Here is a 22130-nt window from a genome sequence, read left to right as displayed (position 1 = left end):
ACCCTCTCTCTCAGTGATCTTAACACCTCAAATCTATTACCTGTAGAGTAGATTGCGAGAAATGTTTCTGAAAATTGCATTCATAATCAGGTTAGATCTTAAAAACTATAGCGTATCGTGTGTGTTAAAACTTTAAAGGGTACTGTTATGTTTGGGTATGTGCCCAAAGTATCTCTTAAACAAAGAGGATCATTCACCAGGCATTGGATTGCAGGATATGGTTTATCTAGCGTGGTGTTCTTGACAGAGCCTGGGCAATTGGCATCCACTTATTTGAGCTCAAGATGCAATTCCGGTGATTGGATCAAACATTCAAACAGCTGCTATGATTTCATAGTAACATTGTCAAGAATGGGCTTTGATATCCTACTAATATTGTGAAAACTAAGATGAGCAAAATCATATTGTTGATGTTTTCTTTTTGTACAGCATAAACTCAGCACCAGCACATTTCTGGTTAAAACAAGCCACTATTAAGTACGACGATACCTCTACTTTCTTGATCATCCCTAGTTCTTCCCCTTTCTAGCCACAACCCGCTTCATTCAGTGTCTTTCGAAATTAGATTTTCGAATACTGGCAACAATATCATGATGATTTAGAAAAGCACCGTTACTTTGAGCCCTCATAATTTACCACATCAATCTACAGATTTATCATTTCATTCTAAAATGGAAAGCTTAACATGAACGCCACAATCTTTCCTGTTTCAAAAGAAATTTTGCACGAGGCACTGTAGAGTCGCTGTTCTGTGATGATAACGTAAATTTTTGCCTTCTAAAAACTGTGTAATCTCTGAATTTCAGAGCTGTGTATTTCATGGCATTGTTTTCTTTACACTAAACACAGGGGTGGTATTAGTGGTGATTACAGCTGATGAAAAATCATTCCGACCCAAGTCAATGAAAACCAATGCGATCAATCATGAACGCCCCATCTCTAATCCCTCTTTGCCATTTCAAGAACTTTAGCTACTATATACCAACAGCAAACAGCCTCCTGGCACGAACCCACTACACCCTTTCAAAAGGGGAAAGAGGGGGGCTTAGAGTGTATTTCACATGTGTCTTCCCTGTGGGCACGGTGTGGATCTTCTTTGTTACATCACTGGAGTTCCTTGGTTCCTGTTGAAACTTTTCACCGGAAGCATTGCTGACATCCAGAAGATCAGTTGATTTTTGACAGCATATAACCGTGACACCAATGAAGAATGCCTGTAATGAAGAAATCGATGAACTGAATTCAATCGAATACATTCCCTTTTCCACTTGTGCCAAACTGAAGATAGGCTGATCTTGTTGGTTTGCTCCCTGCATGAGTGGAAATACAAAATAAGATGCCTGCCTATATAGTGACACCACGAGAGCGGTGAACATAAATTCTCAGCTAAAACACAAATGCAGTACCTCAGTGAAAAGTTCAAAACAATCTGACATAAGGCAACTTTTGGATGTCCTTGGAATCTCACTACACTGGCTTCCATTGGAGAATATGCGTAGTTTACAACCAACATCCCAACCTCCACAGTCGCATGATCCACCAGATCTCCACCGATGTATCAATGGAGAAGGAACTCCCTCGTTTGGCAAGCTATGATTACCACCGGGAAGTATGACAGTAGTAGCACTATTTGAGTGTTCGGTTTTTCCCAAGTTACCAGAACGTTGACTTTCTGGAAGGCACCGTGAGGAGCCCTTGTGCATCAAGTTTTCATTTTGATCAGTCTGCCGCAGGTCGAGGTTTGAGATTTCATTAAGCATTTTGACAACAACTGCTGCAAGCTCCCTATTTGCCATGAACCTTGGCGATGCCTGATCTGCCTGACTTAGGTCGACCCCAAACAAAACAGACTCTTTCACCTTAATCTGGCAAATAGAGCTTGGTCCAGTCAAAGCAGAGATAGAAGAGCTATTATTAACCTTCATGCGGCCAATCACATTGTAGATATAGCCACAGCTCTTCTCTTTACTACCTTGATTTATCCAGCTACCACTCTTTTTCTTGATTTCATCAATTGTATAGAATGTATAGTCACAGCCTGAATCATTCTTCTGAGGTGATGATAACTTGTTCATGGTGGCTGCAAGAATGTTGCTATTGTTGCCAACCGCAAATCTGAACAAAGGAACTCCGTTCCTTATTGTAAGCTGCAGGCGAGCTTTTATTCTTGGTGGCTCATGCTTTTCATCCTTAAGTGGTTCAGTAGCATCAAATCGCTTCAAGTTGAAGGAATTCAAGCTATCCTTTAAAGAGTCATTTTCAGCTGAGAGAAGTGTCCTCGAGCTCCTGGACTTCAGCAGAGGATCTAGCATCCTTCTCAACGGGCTGGATCTAGCTCTGTTATGACCACTTGCCTTCTCTCTGTTTGAACTATCCAAACAAGCAGAACCTTCGCATATCACGGGGCCAGACTTCGTGGAAATGTAGGTGGGGCTCAACTGTGGGACAGCTGAACTCTCCTTGAAGCTGAAACTCCTACTCATTCGACTTAAGCTGAAGCTAAACCGGCGATTTGGTGAAGGATGCCTGCCTTTTCTTGCCATCATTTCCATTGTTTCTTGATCCGAAGTATTTGAAGTTTCAATTACACTTCCTTCCGCAGCCCTACCACTGCTCTCTCCTGCAAATTTATCTTCAGACAGTCTAATTGGCATCTTACGTGAACATGCAGATGTGTCTGATGCATCAGCTGACGTCTCTGCACCCCGCGTAACCATTGCAGCGTGCAGCGATTTTTGGGGTTCTGTGTCAGTTTCCTTTCTAGAAATCAGCGAGCATGAGTGCATAATTTCAGAAGAACGTTCTGAAGACTGAACTTCCACATGAGAAAAAACATCTGACAAGCTCTGTCGGCGTGTTTCATTCAAATCCTTATCCAGCGGTGTCCTTGGTTCCTGAAGGGAGCAATTTGTGGAGAACGTTTTTGGTACAAGGAGAACTATGTTGTTCTCCATGGATTGGTGTTGAGGAGAAAGATCAATAGAAGATTCTTGCAACTCCTCTATTCCCTTAGTTTTACCATCAGCAACATTCTTTGCCTTAGAACTGGGCGAAACATCATGGCTTCTCAACTGTGATGATGGAGCTCTGATCCTTGATGTAATCGTCTGATCCAATGGTTTTCTCTTTACTTCTAGTCCTTCCTTCTCCCCAGCTCTCTTCTTGGCCTCACTGTCACAAGCACTCATATTCACCTTGGACCTGATTGAGATACTGTCATATCTTGAGTTTGAAGACCTACTTCTAACTTTAGAAGTGATCTTCTTATTTACATCTTCTCTTTTCCCCTGTTCAAGAATGACATCTGAATTATTTCTGCCAACCGACTTGTTGGTCCTTCGTACTTTTTTCTGCCCGTTCACACTGCTCTTGGAAGAAGTTTCAAAATCTTGAAAGCATGAAGCATTCTTGATAGGAGGTTTGGAAGCTCGAGAAACATGGTCTTTGTGAGAAGAGTTCAGACTTGAAGAAAGAGAAGGATGCTGCTTGCTTCGGTGAGCGAGAGTGTTATTGTGAACTGCATTTGGAAAGGTAGCGGACTTCATAGTAATTTTACTTGGCAAATTGCTGCTAGTCAATGATGTACTATCGCTATAACTTGCTGCAACCCCCCATTTCTCTAGACGTGACCAGTCCAAAACTCCAACATTCAAAGCCTTATCCTGTATGCTTTCACTTCTCTCCATGCGCTGGAGATAACCTGGCAAATCTGACATATACTTTACAAGCTCGTCATCCTTTCTCGAATTTCTCTTGACAGAGTGCAGCTGGTGGTTGTTCCCTGAAGTTTTTGGTTGGACCGAGATCCTATCATTTGCATGAAGTTTCAGTTCACGAGGCATGTCAACACATCTCTGACTACCATAATATTTTGCTTTCAACTTGTCTTGATGTTTTAGACTCTGCATTGCTTGGGTTGGAAGAGCAGTATCCAAATGTTGCTGCCATCTAGAACTCTTCTTGAGCTCCAAACCAAATCCCCTTTCACTGGAAGGTTCTGAGTATGTACGACTTGATTTCACATCAGATGACATTTTGGACCCTTCCATTCTTCACCGACTCATTTTACCTGCAAAAGCACAAGGAAAAAGGGTTCTGATTCACTCTCCAGCAACTTCAGTTTCTCACAATTCATAAGTTCACAAGTTGTTAGGAAGCTGAAATTAACTCAACCTGATGCCTGCAAGAGAATATGCATGCACATGTTTTTTTCACAAATCAGAATGGAAGCAAGTAAAACATGGAAAATTGAGAAGTGGCTAGAAAGACAATAGCCTGTGAGCAAGAACAGAGATAGATCCTAGGGGGAAAAGCAGCTACTGGGATTTATGGAATTAGGTTCTTGGTTGTTGGGACTGTTTCTTCACTAGTCGTGGAATCCTAACACGAACCCTTATTCTAAATTTCAGATAAAGTAATAGAGATCCCTTCAGATAGTATCCCATCAAATCACCCAGCCCATTTCAAGAATCCACTGTTTTCGTCAATGGCAGTTCATTTCAGTTTAAAAACCAGAAAGAAATAGTATCTATATTCTTTGGCTGTTTGACATGGGAAATCCAAATCATCTTTCAACAAAACAATCGATTTTCAACTTCCAATAATTTTAATCAAGCTAAAATCATTATCACAGTTAATGAAAAGAACATGCATCAGGGGAAAAAAAACAAGAAGGAAATTAAATCAGAATGGGCGGTCAGGTATCTCCTTGTTGATCTTCGTCTCTAAACTGATGCAATTTTCATACTTTCTTGCTCCAATTCAAACAAAAACCCATGTTCAAAATCAAGTCAGAAAAGTAACAGATCTAAGCAAAATGCAGGTTCATTCAATAATTTGGCGACAGAGAAATCTAATAGAAAAGGAAGAACCCTGAAAATCATGCGTTTTCCACTAACAATGGAAGCCAGTCTAGCCATTAATCATCATTTGGTGGAAAAGACAGATTAATTATTATATCACAAAAAGAAACATGAATATTTCCACATCCAGTATTTCCCTCCAGTTTCTCAGAAACCGAACAAAGCTAAGAGTTAAAACGAAAACGGGACTAGAAAACATACCAGAAAACGAAAAAAGGAGGAAATGCAGGTTCAAGAAACGAAAAAGAAGAAGAATCGCGAGCCCCGAAAAAGATCCGATACGTAAAAAAGCAGGCAGTCGTCTCTCAGTCCTGATGCGGCACTGGAATCATTATCATTATTTATCTTTCTTGAAAACAAACAAGCGTAACGTGGATTATATGCAAAGAAAAGAATTACTCCTCCGGCAGAAATCAACAAACAAAATAACAAGTCTTCCTTCTTTTCTAATCCTCCAAGACGAGGGTGGTTTTTTTCATATTGCTTCGAAACGGCAAAAAAACAAGGAGAGAGACAGAGAGAACAGCGAGGTGGTGGCGTTTTGTTTCGTTATCAATGGTCAGACGCATAAAAGCAAAGAGGGAAAGCAGAGAGAGTAGAATAGGGCAATTCAGTAGACTAGACTACAGGGCTAGGCTAGCGAGGTAGGGTCCCACAAGCATGACTTCTTTCCTCGTAGCGAATCCCGAAGCTCAATGGGGACACTTGAGGTGACGTTAGCGCCACACCCCCGCGCTTTTGTTTCCTTTCATTTTGGGATTAGTATTTCTCTCGGGGGAGGTTTAAGGATAAGGCAAAGGTTAATTAAGGGGGGTTTTAATTATTTGTTTTACTGCTAATAATAACTCTGCTTCTAGGCGTTTCAGATTTTTAACAGCTGAAGGCAAAGAAATATATAAAAAGCTTCTTTTTATTATTATTATAGTAGTAATTATTTTTTAAAAAAAATATTTACTGTACTTACGTTTTATTAGCAGTTTCAGGGGTTGCCTTGAGTATAATTTTGAACAACTTTCCTCTTTAGTTAATGCAATAAAACATTATAAATACGAGTTAAAAACGCCTTTTTTTCCCCTGTACAGAGAAAGTAAAAGGGTAGAGAAGCTGCTTTTACATCTTGCAAGACACAATAGTAAAAATCTCTTCGAGCTTTTTTCTTTAAACAAAAAAAATATCTCAGTGTGTTTCAGAATAAACATTATAATTACGACAATTTAAATAAATTACCTTGACTAGAATAGATATTGTAGAGCAGAATATTTTGCAAGGATATAATAAACATAACAATAAAAAATGTAGCAACATATTAGGATTTGTCCAGTTATAGGAAGATAGATATTAAAGTTATTTACTCTTGCTATAGAGATAATTACGAAGACGTAACTAGTCAATTAGCCACTAAATTTTATATATATATATATATATATATATATATATATATATATATATATATATATATATATATATTGGCTGGTAGCTAGCAAAGTCATGGCATTTTCCATGATCATTGTAAATTAGATCATCCTAGTTTGAAAAAGAGGCAGTCTACAAAGGAAAGCAGTGGCCTCCTCCTTTGAATAAACAAGAGCATGCTAAAAACCCCACACGAAATATTTGATTGCGGGGAATCTTGTGCCCATTTTTCCTTCCTTATCTAATCCCCACCTCCTTCAAGCTTGTCGTTTACCAATCTTGGCATGCATGCTGTCATTTTCCATCCCTTTATTGCCAGACATTTTGTTTTGTGGCCGATCTGATCGATCTCGACTTTGATAAAGAAGCTTAATGCATGTGAGGTTTCCTCGTACAGTGAATTAATTGCGAAAACAAGTCCCTTTTTTCTAGTGAAATGGACAAAATATGCAGCTGCAAAGGAGAGTTTGTTTTACCTTAAGGATCAGTGCCCCTCTTTCCTATAATCATGTCTTTTTCTGTCGAGGGTTATCGATCGTTCTACGCAGGTGTCCGGCTTGTGGTTTTCCAAGTGTATGATTTCTATCGTAAAGCCTATGGTGATAAATTCACAGCACAACTTGCCCGGAGTTTTGTCTGTTTCTTTGCTACGTACTTGAGCCAAAAATCACCACCACGGCTCCTCGTAGTAACGATGCTGACGGGTTAGCTTAGACACCATCGACTGTGGATTGGTTTCTTTCTTAACCTGTGTTACTATTTGTCCTTTTGCGGTCTTGCTTGAACCGTTTTTGCAGGGAGCCTGTTCCCTTTGTTCATCTTGTCCAGATGTGTATTCTTAATTATGCTTTGCTGGGCAGTCTGCCTTTTTTGATATGGCTTTACTATATCCAGTTTTGTTTTCCTTGGGGGTTTGTTTTATAAATATATATGCACAAAAAATCCGGATTTTTCATGGACTGCGTCCAAGAGTGTGCCCAAGCAAGCTGGATCAGGCCTTTTGATATTTTTTTTTTCTTTACTGTTTGTTTTTGCTTGGCACATAAAAAGTATTTTCGTGTTGCGTACGGCTCGGTGTTTTGTTAGTTATGGGATCATCATTATCAAAAAAAGAACGGTGAATATCATCGAGTTTTGCTCATTGATACCAAAATGTGAAAATATTTTTCTCTCTTAAGAGATATAATAATGTAGTTCAGTTTGAATGGATGTTTTAATTTCTCTGTTAATCTAAATTTAATCGAATTTAAGTATAATTAAGAACAGATTTTATTACCACAATATCTCGTTTACACAAACATGCATTTTCTGAGAAAGACAAAGGATACATACCAAAGATCATACGCAGAAATATAACATCACAAACATTGATAAAATTAACTTTGCAGAATCACAAAACGATGGATGACAAGACAGAGACATTTACTCAGCCGCTGATCTCAATGGACTTGACCTCAGGCTTCTTCTCCTCGGCCTTGGGAATCGTAACAGTCAAAACCCCATTCTCCATTGATGCCTTCACTTCATCAACTTTAGCATTCTCAGGCAACCAGAACCTCCTAAGGAATTCGCCACGACCTCTCTCAACTCGATGCCACTTATCGTTTTTATCCTCCTTTTCAACACTTCTTTCTCCACTTATCTGAAGAACCCTTCCTTCTTCAATCTCAACTTTCACTTCCTCTTTCTTCAGCCCAGGAAGATCAGCCTTGAATACATGAGCTTCTGGGGTCTCCTTCCAATCAACATGCGCGCTAGCGAAACTTGATATCTCATTAGTTCTTGAACCAAATGGTGACCAGATGTCAGTGGAAAGTGGGTTGCTAAGCATTGATCGAATCAGAGACATGATGAAAGCTTGTTTTTGTTTCGAGTATTTGATAAAATTTGGTTAGCAAGTGAGAAGCCAACTCCTTTTCTTTCACCGATGATGGATATCCAAAGAAGGGGATGGTCATATAAATAGGGAGTGTTGTGGGGTCTTTGAAGTTTCTGGGCGCTTCTCTCTTGAATGATATGAATGAGGTCTGGATGTGCCATGCTTCATCTATAACCTTCCACGGCCTTCTGCTTCTTCATCCTTCGTGGCAATGTCCTTTGAATCCTCTGAATGTTCATCATGGCTTCTTTTTTTCTTCTGGATACTTCCTTTGGGCTTTTAGGTTATTGGATCAGGATAAAGTGAATAATTTCAAATGTTAATAAATTGAACGTTTAATGCTGGAAGTTCTTAAACAACCTGACGCCCCTGATCATCCTGTTCATATGAGAATGATGGGCTTTTCACTCTTTTGATTAACTTAATGAGCTTTTTTGTTTCAATATATAAGCTAGTGTTTTATTTCTCTGTTGAGATTAGTCTCCATCATAAATTCTTTTCCTTTTTGCCTATTAGAACAGAATCACACCATGGTGTTTAAAAAATAATTAGTGATATTTTATTAATTATTTATTAATTTTACAATAAATAGATACAATTAAAAGAGAAAAATTTTAGATAAAGATATTCTTATAATTTTTTATGGGTCATGAATCTCATCTTTTCTTTTTTCTTTGTATTTATATTATTTTTGAAGTGAATCCAGAGAGCAACTAATAAAATACCACTAGAAATTAATTTTAAAAATACAAAAGGTTATGAAAAGAAACAAAAAAAAATCTTAATTATGAAATTGGAGCAATTTGAGCTAATTTTCATTATTATATAAATAAAAAGATTGCTCTTTACATACAGCGTAATTCTTTGTTGTATTAATACTTTTGAGGAGTTGGGAAAGGTAAGCGGGATTACTACCATTAGCATTTCGTTGAGTTTGAAGGCCATTTATATATATATATATATTTGAAAGAATTAAACTTATTATATTTTGGGTTAACACTAACTATTTTTATTTATTATACTTGACGGGTCTGGAAGTATAGGCCTTAATTTATGGGCCTGATATTGGATGGGCGTGGAACCACACTCTTAGATTCACAAGTTTGGTATTCAAGGCCCATCATGATTTCTGGCTAGGGTCCCTATATGATGAGCCCAAGGGGAGATTCCTTGTGCAAGTCCAAGGAACTTTATTTGCCTTCTGGAGACCCGACGGATTGGACTCAAAACTTTTATGCTTGGGCTCCACTCATCACCTTCCATAAGGACTCCACCTAGCACATGGCCTTCTTGCAGTTTCACACAGTTTCTGTTTTTCTGTTTTAAAAAATATTAAATTAAATTTTTTAGTGTTTTCTTATTTAAAATGATGATGTCAAAAATAAAAAAATAAAAAATTATTTTAATACGTTTTTAAATAAACAATTCACACTGCAGTCCCCAACCCTTGTATATTTTTTCACGGAAGGGTATGTACCACCAATATATAAATAAGCACCGACTAGCAAGCAGGAAAGGGTATCTGCCACCATTATTTTTTTAGTCTCAACATTATATATATATTTTGGTGGATTGATGCAGCCCTGGCATAAAAAAAGAGTAAAAATAAATAAAAAAGAAAGCTGTTATTCTGATAAGGAACATAGAATTATGCAGAAATGACAGCCATGTATAATCAACCAGAATTTCATTCCAGATTCTTTATATCTCGCTATCATTTAATTCAAGAATACTATTCTATTTCCACACTTCCATAAAGATGATTCTCCCCAGAAAAAAAACCATCCACTCGCCTGACATGGAAGACAAATATTAACCACGATATTCCCCTCGTTTTGCAATATAAATGTACAGGTTGCATGTAGCTTCCCTGACCCAGCATCGAGCAGTACTGAATTGCGAGTTCTAGACAAATTTGTGCTTGCAGAAATGTCCCTACCATCATGACAGTCACTTTGGAGCCCCTTTCGCTGCACCACGCCCAGCTTTCTCCTACGAAGCAACAGTGCCCCTTGTTAGCACCAAGATACACTGGAAGGAGACTCCAGAGGCACATATGTTCAGAGTTGATCTTCCTGGGCTTACAAAAGATGAGGTGACGGTGGAGTTAGAGCAAGGCAATGTCATTTGCGTAATTATATTGGTGAAAAGATTATCGAGAGAGCAGAGAAGGCCGACCATTGGTACCATTTCGAACGTAGTGGTGGCATGTTTGTTCGAAGCTTTAGGTTGCCTGAGAACTCGAAGGCTATGAGCATGAAGGCTTGTATGGAAAATGGAGTGCTTACCATCACAGTTCCCAAGAAGGACATGAATAAGACCTCCAGACTCATCCACTTTGGATGAAGATGAAACTCCTGTCGCATTACTCTACAGTCTACATGAATGATCCAGTCATGGAACGAATAAATGTGTTATCACTTTTTTTGTTTTTTGGGGGGGAAAAACAAAGAGACATTACTATATAAAAAGCATGTTATTGTAAGAGATCACGGTTTATAAGCATATAATTTAATGAAGAAGTGGCTTTCTCTCTAACTTAATTACAATATTTTGCTGCATATAGACACATATTTAAAGCAAACAATTTCTGCTCAAAGTCCCAACAACTGTTGCTTACAATTCAGCAACGATGTAAAATGACATGAAGTTATATATCAATTTGCCAGGAGTATCGATGTAAAATAACTTATCCCTTAATTTTTCGAAGTTTTGGAACTTTCAGGATACTAAATGTAAATAAAAATATTTCTAAATTTAACACAGGACAAAACAAACAATGTTTGTATTGAATGTTAAACTTCATCATCATCTATGAAATTCAGCATCCAACCAAGTTTTCTATTTCTTTTTGTCACAAAGAAGATGTTCTAAATTTGAAGTAAAACAAAACACAGCTAGTATTAAATTAGTTCAACAATCAAGACCCTCCTAACAGAATTATTTTTTTTCACAAAGGAGAGATTTGAAACACAAGATAGAAGGGTTTCGATGAATAAAAGAAAATACTTACCTCTTTCTCATTTATTTGTGGCATCGATCCGGAAACGAATATCTGAGATGAAAGTTAGGAACCTGCAGGCACGTGGTTTTTCTTGAACTAAAACCAAACAGCTGTGGCACTTGGCAGGCGTCTTGCCGCACAAGCCGATTCTTTACGTGGCATCATTCTTTTCGCCTGACCTACCATTTCCAGTACCATCCTAATTTCTTGCTCACTTTCGACCATGGATTGCTTCCAAGCGAGTAATTGCATATTTGTGGGAACTGAAAGATAGATCAAGTATGTTTCATTCCATTTTTTAAGCAAGCCATATCACCAAAAGTGAAAGCATAAAATCCCTTCTATATAACGATAAGCCCTTTTGAAAGATAGAAGAAACTTGTAAAAGTGGTGCCCATTTTAATGTACAAGTAGAAAGCAAGGTATTTCAAGAACGTAATTTCTGCATTATCTACCTGAAACGTAATCTTACTGTCCTCCTATAAACCAATATATATAAAAACCCAAGCACAGAGATAGAATCTCATTCCACTCCACTTATCTCTCTCTCACTCTCTCTCTCTCTCTCTCTCACACACACACACACAGAGTCTTGAATAGTTTAGCCAACCCAAAGTATACCAACATCGCAGCCACTAGAGAAATGGGAGATCATGAGATGATGATGCCACACCACGGTACTACCGTATCTTCTTCTCTGACAGAAGCATGGAACACCTTAGGCTTCACGCATCCCCACCGCAAAATGATGATGCACATGACCTTCTTTTGGGGCCATAAAACAGAAATTCTTTTCAAAGGTTGGCCTGGCTCAAGCACTGGGATGTATGCTGTGGCCTTGACCTTTGTCTTTGCTCTTGCAGTCCTTGTGGAGGGGTTCAGTCTCTTCAGTGTCATCAAGCCAGGAACTAACAAGGCTGCTGCAGGCTTCTTTCAAACTGGAATGTATGCAGTGCGTTCTGGGCTGTCTTACATGGTAGTGCTCGCTGTCATGTCGTTTAATGGAGGTGTCTTTCTTGCGGCAGTGGGTGGCCATGCAGTTGGCTTCGCTCTTTTTGGGAGACGGGCTAAGAAGTCTGGTGGCTCTTGATATGGGTCTGAAAAAGGTCCGGGTCTTCCTCCATCGAAATGTTGAATTGATCTGAGTGATATTGTGTGATTGGTAAGCGTAACGTTTTAGAGCTGACCGACATTTTATGGTGCAGATTTGTGTGAATAACACGGAAATAATCTAAGATAGAGAGCCCGAGTCTCTACTTAATCGTGCGTGATTCAAGATTTTAATGATTTGTGCTTGGCTTTGTGACTATACTTTGTAGAGCATGTTTGATTATAAGTTTAACATTCTCAATTTTATATATTTAGTTTAAGAGTCTAATGGCATGGTTTCACTTTTAGGCCCAAAAAAAGTGCATATATTTCTTGGAAGATTTAGGTGTATAGCATATTGTGGACGTGGCTAAACTAGCCGAGAAACTTAAAGGTAAAGGCGTGAAGAGTAATGAATGACCTTCAATCTTGAAATTATCTTAAAAGCTGTCAAACAATCACTTTAATTTAATAGCTTAGGTTATTATATAAATTCTTATAATATAATTTATATTAATTTTTAATATATTTTCTTAAATAAAAAATTTTTAAATCTAAATTTATACGAATTTATATTATTTTATATTTAATTTTTATTAAATAAATAAAAATAATAAAATTTAAACTCTTACTCACTTAGTTAATAAGATTCTGAAACTATATTAAAAAAATGATTCAGAAGTTAGCTTAATCATAAAATTTTTAAAAATAATTTATATTAACTATTAATAAGAACATCATGAAAGAAACTTACCCCAAAGAAAAAAAAAAATCAACTAGAATATAACAACCAACTTAGCGGGACCTGCACGTTGCAGGCGGTGAAGTTTGAATGAAATAAAATAAAATTTTGCTATTATTATTCGGACTCTTTTGTGTGCTTTCAAGGGCTCATTAAATTAATAAATTACTAGGCATTACATAGTGAAAGTGATGCCTTAATTTTGTTATTGTCACATCTAATTTATAAAAACCAATATATATATTCTCAAAATTACATCCATTAAACAATGAGAATCGGTTATTTCAAAGTCTTGGATTGATAGTTGATGTTTAACTATTTGCGGCTGTTTTTTAAAAGTATTTTTTACTTGAAAATATATTAAAATAATTTTTTTAAAAAAAAAATTATTTTTGATACCAGCACATTAAAATTATTTAAAAACACCAAAAACTATTAATTTAAAAAATAAAAAATTTTAATTTTTTTTTAAAATACTTTTAAAATAAAAAAAAATAAATAAAACCTTAAGAACTTGAGGAGAACATGTTCAATTCTTCCATCATTTTTGTGACTCATTACACTCATGTATTTTATTTTTTTATTTGACAGGATTTTACATGATTTAAATCCATTAAAACAAATGATTATCTTAATTTACATACTAGATTCTGAAAAAAAACTTAACACAATATATGTTATTTGGAAAGCTGAAAATATATAATAAATATTGTGGTTCTAAACTACAATATTAATCTAAATATTATTTTTGTGAAAGATGGTATTATTTAAATGTATATTTTAGAAGTGTAATAAGTTTAAAATGTATTATTTTATCAAATATTTTTTAAACATATTATTGTATCAAGATTCTAAGTTTATTATGCTAATTTTTATTTTTATTTTTAAAAAAGGTATAAGCTGGTCATGCGCGCTTTTTGACCTATAAGCTGTATCTTTCTCCTTGTCCTAATCACCTTTTAACACCCCTTGTGTTTTTTGTTATTAGCAAGAGAAAAAACAAGGCCTTCTTGTTTTTGTACTTGCTTTGACCTCTCTTGTTTAAATTAGATGCATCCAAGAGAATACGATCACCACAAAATCAACCCTTTCTAATCTTGATACTTGATCTCTCTCTCCCAAAAAAAAAAAATGTCTCAGGGTCATGATCACGATGGCATGGATCCTGGATCCATGTCTGATGGTGGCATGCACATGAGCCCATCAGACATGATGATGCATACGAGTTTCTACTGGGGAAAAGATGCTATAATCCTATTCTCTGGATGGCCAAACGGCAGCCTCGGTATGTACATATTGGCTTTCTTCTGTGTGTTCTTGTTGGCTGCTGCTATCGAGATATTTTCGGTCTCCCCGACAGCTAAAACAGGCACCGACAATCCCAGAGCGGGTGCGCTTATTCAAACCTGTGTTTATGCTGTTCGAGTATGTTTTGCTTACATGGTCATGCTTGCTGTCATGTCTTTCAATCTTGGAATATTTATAGCAGCCGTGGCTGGTCACACCGTTGGGTTCTTCCTGGTGAAGGTTCGTGCTCTTGCTATTGCCAGCCAAATCGAAACCGCTCCTAAAGTTTGATGATGATTCAGTATTCATTTCACTGGCCATGTATTTTCTCTTCTGTTTCCTCTGTCTGGCATGTTTGATCAAGCATCTTTATGCGTGTGGTTTGTTTTCTTCGCCCTCTTTTGTGGTTCAAGCTGCAGAAATTAATATAAAGTGTGCCGTTAAACTTGTGTTTATATAACCCTATGATGAATGATCGTATCCTGAACATGAGTCGATTGCTCCAATATGAATGAATGTGTTGATATATTGCTTGCATCCTTCCTGAACATGGTTTTTAAGCTTTTGATCTTTCAATATAAAGCTGTTTTTTCTTCGAAAAAGACTTTACCGTAAATAATTTTATGGGAGTTTTTGGATTCTTCTGTTGGCCTGCCTGGTTCAGGAATTTTATCTTAAACTTCGGATTCGAATCTGTCAACGTTGGGATCGATTGCAGAAGTACCTCCAGAATCCACAATCCATATGGTGGATCATTTTTCCCGAGCATTAATCTTAAATTCAGACACGGGATTTTTTTCTAAACTTATCTTAGCTTTTCTAACTTGATATGTTTAAGTTAGAAAGTCCATCAATTATATTACGAAGTGGTATTAGCAACGAATTCCTAGCAGCTCACGGTAATCGTTCCAAACAACTTGCGGTATTTACTTTGGTGGGACTGCTTTATTGTACAAGTTGAGTAAAGGATCAATACGAGACAAAAATCGGAATCAAAAGTTTCGGGTGGCTTTACACTTGCAAATGCCAGGGAAGTTTATTTTATTTCCCAGTTGCCCCCACAAGGGAGTTTTCAAGACCTTAGGATGAAGGGTGGATTTCTAGACCTTCTAGCTGTAAAAAATCGGAAGCTTGAGGATTGGCAAGCGTGCCTAGCCTCGCACAGACTAAGGTCCAAGCACTCTGTCTCCAACCTGCAGAATTTATCAGTAATGAATATCAACATCCAGATTCTGAAGGATGGCAAAGGCCTTCAAGATAAATTAACTTGTACACAAAGCAGACATTGAAAAGCAAGGTATATTTTTTTGGTTCCCACTTCCCTGATAGGGGAACTTTTCTGCTCAATCGCCTCATTGGCATCTGTATTTTTTCAGAGTGCTTTTCCTGGGAACCTATTAAGGATAATCTTTGGCAAGAACACCACATGTCATCCTATGGTTTGCTCTCCATTGCTAGCTGACAGCCATTTCAATGCTCGACCTCTTAAAAAGTCATAATCAATTAATAAGTGGGGCTAGTAAATGACTAGCTGCTTTCTGCACAAAGTGTTCTGCCATATGGAGTTTGGACCTTGTCATGTTATACAAGAGCTCAATCTCTTGTGTATTGCAGGTTGTTCTTCTCATGAAATTCCTCATCATATATACTTGCAAAGCCCTGAATCCCTAGTAACCGACTTTGAATAATAATATACAATTGCTTCCCTAGATAAGTTGTCTTCTCACCTATATCCAATAAACTACAGTAGGAACATCAATGACATTTTATTCCAGTCTCGTGCGGCTCACATCTAGTAGTGACTCTTGCTAGACATGATTTCAATTTAAGAAAACAGAAACAATTTGAATTATAAGTGATGGTGTTTTTGCTTTTATTTGAATTATTATTTTTTAGGAATCAGAGACCAGGTGATAACCCAGCATTCCTGGTATCAGTTAAATGTTGAGCTCACATACATACAAAGATACTTTTCATCTGATAAAATCAGGGATATTTTTCCCCTCTAAATAAATTAGAGATATTTTCTTTTTAATACATAAGAGTTTGGGATGTGATCAAGAAAAAAGAAACCTTTTAGTCTTCACCGGGATAAAAAGGTGAGGATAATAAACTATAAAAACCTATTAGATTTTTAGGAGGGTTTTGAATCTTTATTCTCTATGATATATTTATTTTCAGAATCTCTCTTTAAAATATCCTTATATTTTCTTTCAAAAAGATACTTATTTAAACATCGAAAAGCCTATAAACCCACAAAATGAGACTTTTTACATGTATTAATCATCAACCACCAGTCATGTTCAATAACTAGAAATATAAGTTTTTTATATATGAATTAAATTATTCATAATAATGATGTTTTCTTTTATTTAAGTGATATTCAGGGCAATGGTTTTATAACCTTTCAAGGATAGGATGGACTCGGTTTTCTTAGTATAATTACACAATTTATTTTAGAATAGATCAGTTTATTCTTTTTAATGCGATTGCACAATTTATTTTAGAATAGATGGATATAAAGTCTCCCTTGTGTAATTGTACAAGTCTTCAATGGTAGAACTGAAAACAACATCTCTCCAAGTCAATAACTTTACAATCTTTTAATGATGGGATGGACTTAATCTTCATAGTATGATTGCACAATTTATCTTGGAATGGATCGACTTAGTCTCTTTAATACAATAGCATAATTTACTTTGAAATGTAAGTATCTAAAGTCTCTCTAATGCGATTGTACAACTCTTCAAATATAGGATTGACATGACATCTCTACAATGCAACAACCTTCCTAGTATGGGATAAACTCAGTTTTTCTAGTGTAATTGCACAACTTATCTTAGAATGGATCAACTTGGTCTCACTAGTATAATTGTATAATTTATCTTGAAAAGAATTAGCTTGGTCTCCTTAGAGCGATGAGACATTTCTCCAAGGATCGGGTAGACTATCTTAACAACAATGCTCTATCTAAAGACAACAACACCAATCTTAACCTCTTGCCTGGCAACTTTTTAATATTTTATTATTCAAATTGACAGGAATTTACCAATTTTACTTTTAAATCTTGATTAAAGTTAAACAAAGTTTAAATTTAAGAAATGGTTTTCTAAGTGAGGTTGTAGGACTCGTACAAATGTTTAACAAATTTTTTAGGATTTTTGGACCGTGTATAGAATTTTTAATGTGGATGTTGTACCATACCAAAAAATATTTAGAATTCCATTAACTTTTTCCTAGTACGAACATGGGACCCTTATAATATTTCAAAGTTTTTGTAAGGGCATTGAACCCCGTAGTAAATGTATGGTGTTGGTATTAGATCCATACACACAAGTAAACAAAGAATAATAAGAATCAAGATTAAGAAAAATAAGATAAACTTGATCAAGTCAAAGAGCTCCCTCGAGAGTCTTGGAAAGAAGAAAACCGAAAAGATTCTGGAAGAAAAGAATGAAGAGGAGGGGCGGGCGGCAGTGGCGCCTGCACATGAACCCAATGGTCAAAACATGCACACACCATCAGAGCACACTCACCACCACAACATGCACGACCATCACAGAGGACACATCAACCGACGAAGCCACGTAAAAAGGCAAAAAGAAAAGAAACACTCCTCTCCTACGTTATCCCCAAGCGCTATTAAGGCGCGTTAACCCCCTCACCACCCAACATAACACAAGAAGCAAGGAGTACGCACCACGTTAATCCAAAGTGCATGGCCAGCGACGTGGCCTCTGCCTGGTAGTACCACAAACCCACCACCTTTGCCGGCAAGGTAGCGTGCTGGCTGGCCATCCACACACCACTCTGAAGTCTGAAAGCAACCTGCCATGCCTTGCCTCCTGTTTCTAGTCGGATGCAGATCACAAAAAAAATCAGGCCTTCAAAATGACAAAAGAGATGCGAAAAGATCTTCAGAGAAAGGACACTTTATTGTTTGACACGTGTAAATGCAAGCACACGCGTTGCCCTCCAAAATGATAATAGTGTACTACTTAACCCCCGTTCGTTTACGCTAAAACATTTTATTGATTCAAATATAATTTTATATCTAAAAATAGTATAATAAAAATAGATTAAATTTTAATTATTTTGATTTACAATTAAAAACAATAGGGTAAAAACTATTTTTTCTAAAATATCTCATCTTTTTTTAAAAAAAAAATTTAAATAAGATAAAGACAAATAAAATGAATTGAATTTATTTTTTTTAAATATGTAAATTCAATTTATTTATTAATTAAATTCAAATCAAATACTATAATTAAATTCAATTACAAAACAATTAGATAAAGAAAAATATATTTTTAAATAGAAATATTAGTCTTAAAAAAAGTCCTCTTTTTTTGAAAATATTTTCCAAAATTTTAAAAAAATGAAATGACTAAATATTTTTTTATTTTTTTATTATTTATTTTATTTAAAATTATATATAAAATTATCATTTTTAATTTTATTCTTCCATTTAAATTTTTTTATGTGAAATTTATATTTATTATTTTAACTACTATTTTATTTTATTTAAAATAACTAGTGAAATTAGATTTTTCTTCTTCTTAATTAGTTGAATCAGGGGGGGAGCAAACAACTCTTTAAAGAAGAACAGAAATTAGATCCTTCCCGGTTTGATTATTAATATGATTGAAGAACGAGATGGTTTCACAGTTGAAGAAACCGCGCCTTCGATGGCAGCGCATTGCTCTAGAAAACAAAGCTTGCCAATTCCACTAGTCAAGAACAGTAAGAGCAATGCTGGCTCCAATTACTATACTTAATAACAAGATATGTTTATACCATCTGGAGAGATCAATCTGAGAAAACATACCCTTTATTACTTAATGACTTCGGCGTTAGTGGCTAGGCAGAAATTAATCATATATGAACTTCTACAGGGACAGCTTAAACATTTGATCATTACAGGTTGCAAGTTTCCCAGAAAAACATGGTTCTACCCTCAGTAGATCAGTGATCATCCCCTTAACACTGGTAAAAACATGGAATTTATTGATTTTTTCTTCCAGAACACAACAAAATATAGTATATCCCCAGTCCACCACTTCCCCTTGTGCCACACAAAACGAACAAAAAGGCTGGCTGCTGCAGACTTCCCTGAAAACAGAAATTTATTTCTCCTAATTCTATCCCAAAAGAACATTTCTTCATATTTTCTTTCATCAATTTCTTTTTTTCCCTTCTCCTTTCGCTATTTTGTTTGTGCAACCTTTTCCTACAGTGACCTTGCTAAAATTATCGTCATCCGTTTTTTTTTTTTTTTCTTCTTCGAACCTTCCAAATCTCCTTAAACTTTCATAAAACTGCTTAAAAAAACCTACTAGTAAAAACAAAACCCAGAATAATTGGGGGGGTCAATAAGTCCATTCCTGGGGCAATCTGACTTCATTGTTCATTACTGGTTGTGGCCTGCTGTTGCGCAGCTGCTTCTGATGAGAAAGAATGTTATCATTGCGAACCCTTACAGCAGCATCTACACATCAAATAAAAACCAAACCAAAATAATTAGTCAAATCATGTGGTTAATCTTGCACTGAAAACGAAAAACTTGCATCTAAATGAGAAGGAAAAATATATATATATTTACCACTGTAGGTTGCCAAACTTCCATTATACCGAGGCCCGAACTGGGCCTGAGCACCCATTCCTTCCAAATTCAAGTTGAGGGCCTGTACCACTTTCGCTGGAAGCAGAACTGTGGAACACCCTGTTATTATAATATGAATCACGAGAGATCGGTACAGGCCAAAACCGATTCCAAAACACAAATAACTCCGAACAGTAATTAAATAAACGAAATTAGCACTAATCAAATTCATTCTAATGACCAGATCTAGCAAAGGAAAACACGAATAAGTGACAGTGAATTCACACCCAGCAAAAAATAACTGAAGTACACATAAAGCAAACTGTGACAGACCTGGCTTCTTTCGAGATTCAGTTCGGGCACCGATTTGACGAGGCAAGAAAACCCCAGTACCGGCACATTCTTTTTTTCCACCGGGATTACCAAGGAAAACAGCCCGCATCCCAGAACCGCCCTGACTGTTGCTATGTTGTTGGAGCTGTTGCTGTGCGCTGTTTCGTAGAGGCGGCCAAGCAGATGCTGACAAACCCAATGGTCCTCTACTCACACTAGTAACATTCCTCCCTCTGTTTTGGACCACTGACTGAGTTTGTTGCGGCTGTTGAGGAAACAATACTCCTGTCCCCTTGTTTTTCCCTCCCCAAACACTCTGTTGCTGTTGCTGTTGCAGTTGCTGCTGCATCATTTGCTGTTGTACTCTCAGCTGCTGAAACTTGAATATGAAACAAACAAAACACAAACCCCAATTAGTAATCAGCGAAAGAGGATCTTATCTTCATACTATTGATGTAAAAATAAATTACAATAAGGTAATGTTTGGCTAATTACTTGAGAAGCCTGCAACTTCTGGTACGATAGGGACTGCTGCTGTTGGTAGAGACTAACATCAGAGTTGGGATTTTTGAACGACATAGAGACTGGAGAGGGTTTTCTTGGTGGACCTAATAGTCCTCTACTTGGATTGTTAAAGCCACACCCTTCTTCGTTGTTCATTTTCATCCTCTCTACTTCTCCTGCAGCCGCATACAGAAGATCCCAGGTTGCTGGTGGTGAAGATCCACTTGGGCTTCCACGGCTTGACCCTTGTTCACAACCGCACCCGCTACCAACTGCACAAAGCGTTGATTGAGGCGATCCAGACAAAACCCATCCCTGCAAACATACAACCACCAAGACCCAAAAGTTAGTCCCAAAGAGCACAATCGCTGAAACCAGAGTAGGTTTGTATTACTTCAAAAGAAGAAAAGGAGAGACAATACCTTTGATTTTTCGGTGCCAAAAGCGAGGTCGTTCCTCTTGAAATCATCTTCAAGAGTGGAGTGAGCCATTTGGCGAGTTAACCCAGCAAGGTAATCTTCCTCATCACTCTCTGTCTCAGTAGAGCTTACCACAGACTCAACAGGAGAACTGAGATCCGAAGAGAAACCAAAGGAGCCAAACCCACAAGGAAACTCTAATGGGAACAAAGATTTCCCAGAGTCAGTTTTAGAGTAGCCAAACACATCCCTAGCACTCCCGTTCAAGCTATTGTCACTGTTCTTTTCCATGAGTACTGTATCGTCGTCTATAAGAAACTGCGGAGGCAGCCAAAACTCGCCGTCATCTAAGCTTTCAGTCATATTTAAACAGAAAAGCCAACACCTCGAGAGAGAGAAAAATATCAGTGAAGGTAGGGAGGCTTTTGATGGGGTTTTTTTTTTTTTTTTGCCGCTAGCTCAAGCTTTAATGATAATAATCCTAGTTGGGGTTTGCTGGATTTGCAGGGAATAGGGACCCAGTGAAGGCCTAAAAGAAGAAGAATAGAAGGGGCTAAAGAGGAGAAACCTGTGCTTGTGCTTGTGCTTAATCAAAGGCAAACCCCTTCCCTCTCTGGGCCCTTGTCGCAACAAAAAAATCTCGGATCTTTTATTGTGAGAGTGAAACTTACTAGAGAAACAAATTGATTTAAAAGAGAACGAGAGAGGAGGAGAGAGATTGGAGCGCTCCATCTCCTGTACAGCCGAAAAGCAATAAAGAGAAGGGTAAGGCAAGGCAAGGGGGTCTAGGGAGCGAGGGGAGAACAAATAATAAAATCCCAGTTCCCCAGAAACAAAGTGGGAATCACGCGCGGTCTCTACAGTGCTCTAATACCACTACTCTCTAGCTAGCCCTAGGATCAAGGAGGTGGGGGCCATGACGAAGTTGCCGCCAGGTAAGGTATTAGTGGGGAGAGGGAGGTAGTGGGTCCATGTAAAAGAAGAAGAATAGAGCTC

At 37.1% G+C, this 22130-nt stretch overlaps 5 protein-coding genes across 8 annotated transcripts; 2 read left to right on the top strand and 3 right to left on the bottom strand.

The window, feature by feature from the left end:
• Window positions 1-767: 767 nt before the first annotated feature.
• LOC118048388 (uncharacterized) lies at window positions 768-5429 on the bottom strand. Of its 2 annotated transcripts, XM_035058040.2 has the most exons (4): window positions 5064-5429; window positions 2931-4069; window positions 1407-2894; window positions 768-1310 (listed from the first exon to the last, which is right to left on the bottom strand). In XM_035058040.2, the coding sequence occupies exons 2-4, from the start codon at window positions 4047-4049 to the stop codon at window positions 1014-1016; spliced, it is 2904 nt and encodes a 967-aa protein (XP_034913931.1). In that variant the 5' UTR covers window positions 4050-4069; window positions 5064-5429; the 3' UTR covers window positions 768-1013. The 2 variants fall into 2 exon arrangements, with proteins under 2 accessions (XP_034913931.1, XP_034913930.1); XM_035058039.2 differs by having other exon boundaries at window positions 1407-4069.
• Window positions 5430-7520: 2091 nt separating this feature from the next.
• Window positions 7521-8318, bottom strand: LOC118048417 (16.9 kDa class I heat shock protein 2). The gene has a single exon (XM_035058081.2). It carries the CDS (start codon window positions 8122-8124, stop codon window positions 7702-7704), a length of 423 nt encoding a protein of 140 aa, XP_034913972.1. The 5' UTR covers window positions 8125-8318; the 3' UTR covers window positions 7521-7701.
• A 3233-nt stretch (window positions 8319-11551) lies between these two features.
• On the top strand, window positions 11552-12547 carry LOC118048416 (copper transporter 4). Its single transcript, XM_035058080.2, has one exon. It carries the CDS (start codon window positions 11802-11804, stop codon window positions 12246-12248), a length of 447 nt encoding a protein of 148 aa, XP_034913971.1. The 5' UTR covers window positions 11552-11801; the 3' UTR covers window positions 12249-12547.
• A 1573-nt stretch (window positions 12548-14120) lies between these two features.
• On the top strand, window positions 14121-14567 carry LOC118048415 (copper transporter 6). The gene has a single exon (XM_035058078.2). The coding sequence runs from the start codon at window positions 14121-14123 to the stop codon at window positions 14565-14567; it is 447 nt and encodes a 148-aa protein (XP_034913969.1).
• Window positions 14568-19091: 4524 nt separating this feature from the next.
• Window positions 19092-21908, bottom strand: LOC118048395 (uncharacterized). Of its 3 annotated transcripts, none has more exons than XM_035058055.2 (5): window positions 21138-21908; window positions 20707-21030; window positions 20212-20584; window positions 19879-19998; window positions 19092-19764 (listed from the first exon to the last, which is right to left on the bottom strand). In XM_035058055.2, the coding sequence occupies exons 1-5, from the start codon at window positions 21495-21497 to the stop codon at window positions 19646-19648; spliced, it is 1296 nt and encodes a 431-aa protein (XP_034913946.1). In that variant the 5' UTR covers window positions 21498-21908; the 3' UTR covers window positions 19092-19645. The 3 variants fall into 3 exon arrangements, with proteins under 3 accessions (XP_034913946.1, XP_034913947.1, XP_034913945.1); XM_035058056.2 differs by having other exon boundaries at window positions 19879-19986; window positions 20212-20590; window positions 21138-21905; XM_035058054.2 differs by having other exon boundaries at window positions 20212-20590; window positions 21138-21904.
• Window positions 21909-22130: the final 222 nt, after the last annotated feature.

The sequence above is a fragment of the Populus alba genome, chromosome 6 (assembly GCF_005239225.2).
Source record: "Populus alba chromosome 6, ASM523922v2, whole genome shotgun sequence".
NCBI lineage: Eukaryota > Viridiplantae > Streptophyta > Magnoliopsida > Malpighiales > Salicaceae > Populus > Populus alba.
Note: the sequence above shows the minus strand (reverse complement) of the source record. Positions and strands in the feature narration are given on the sequence as shown.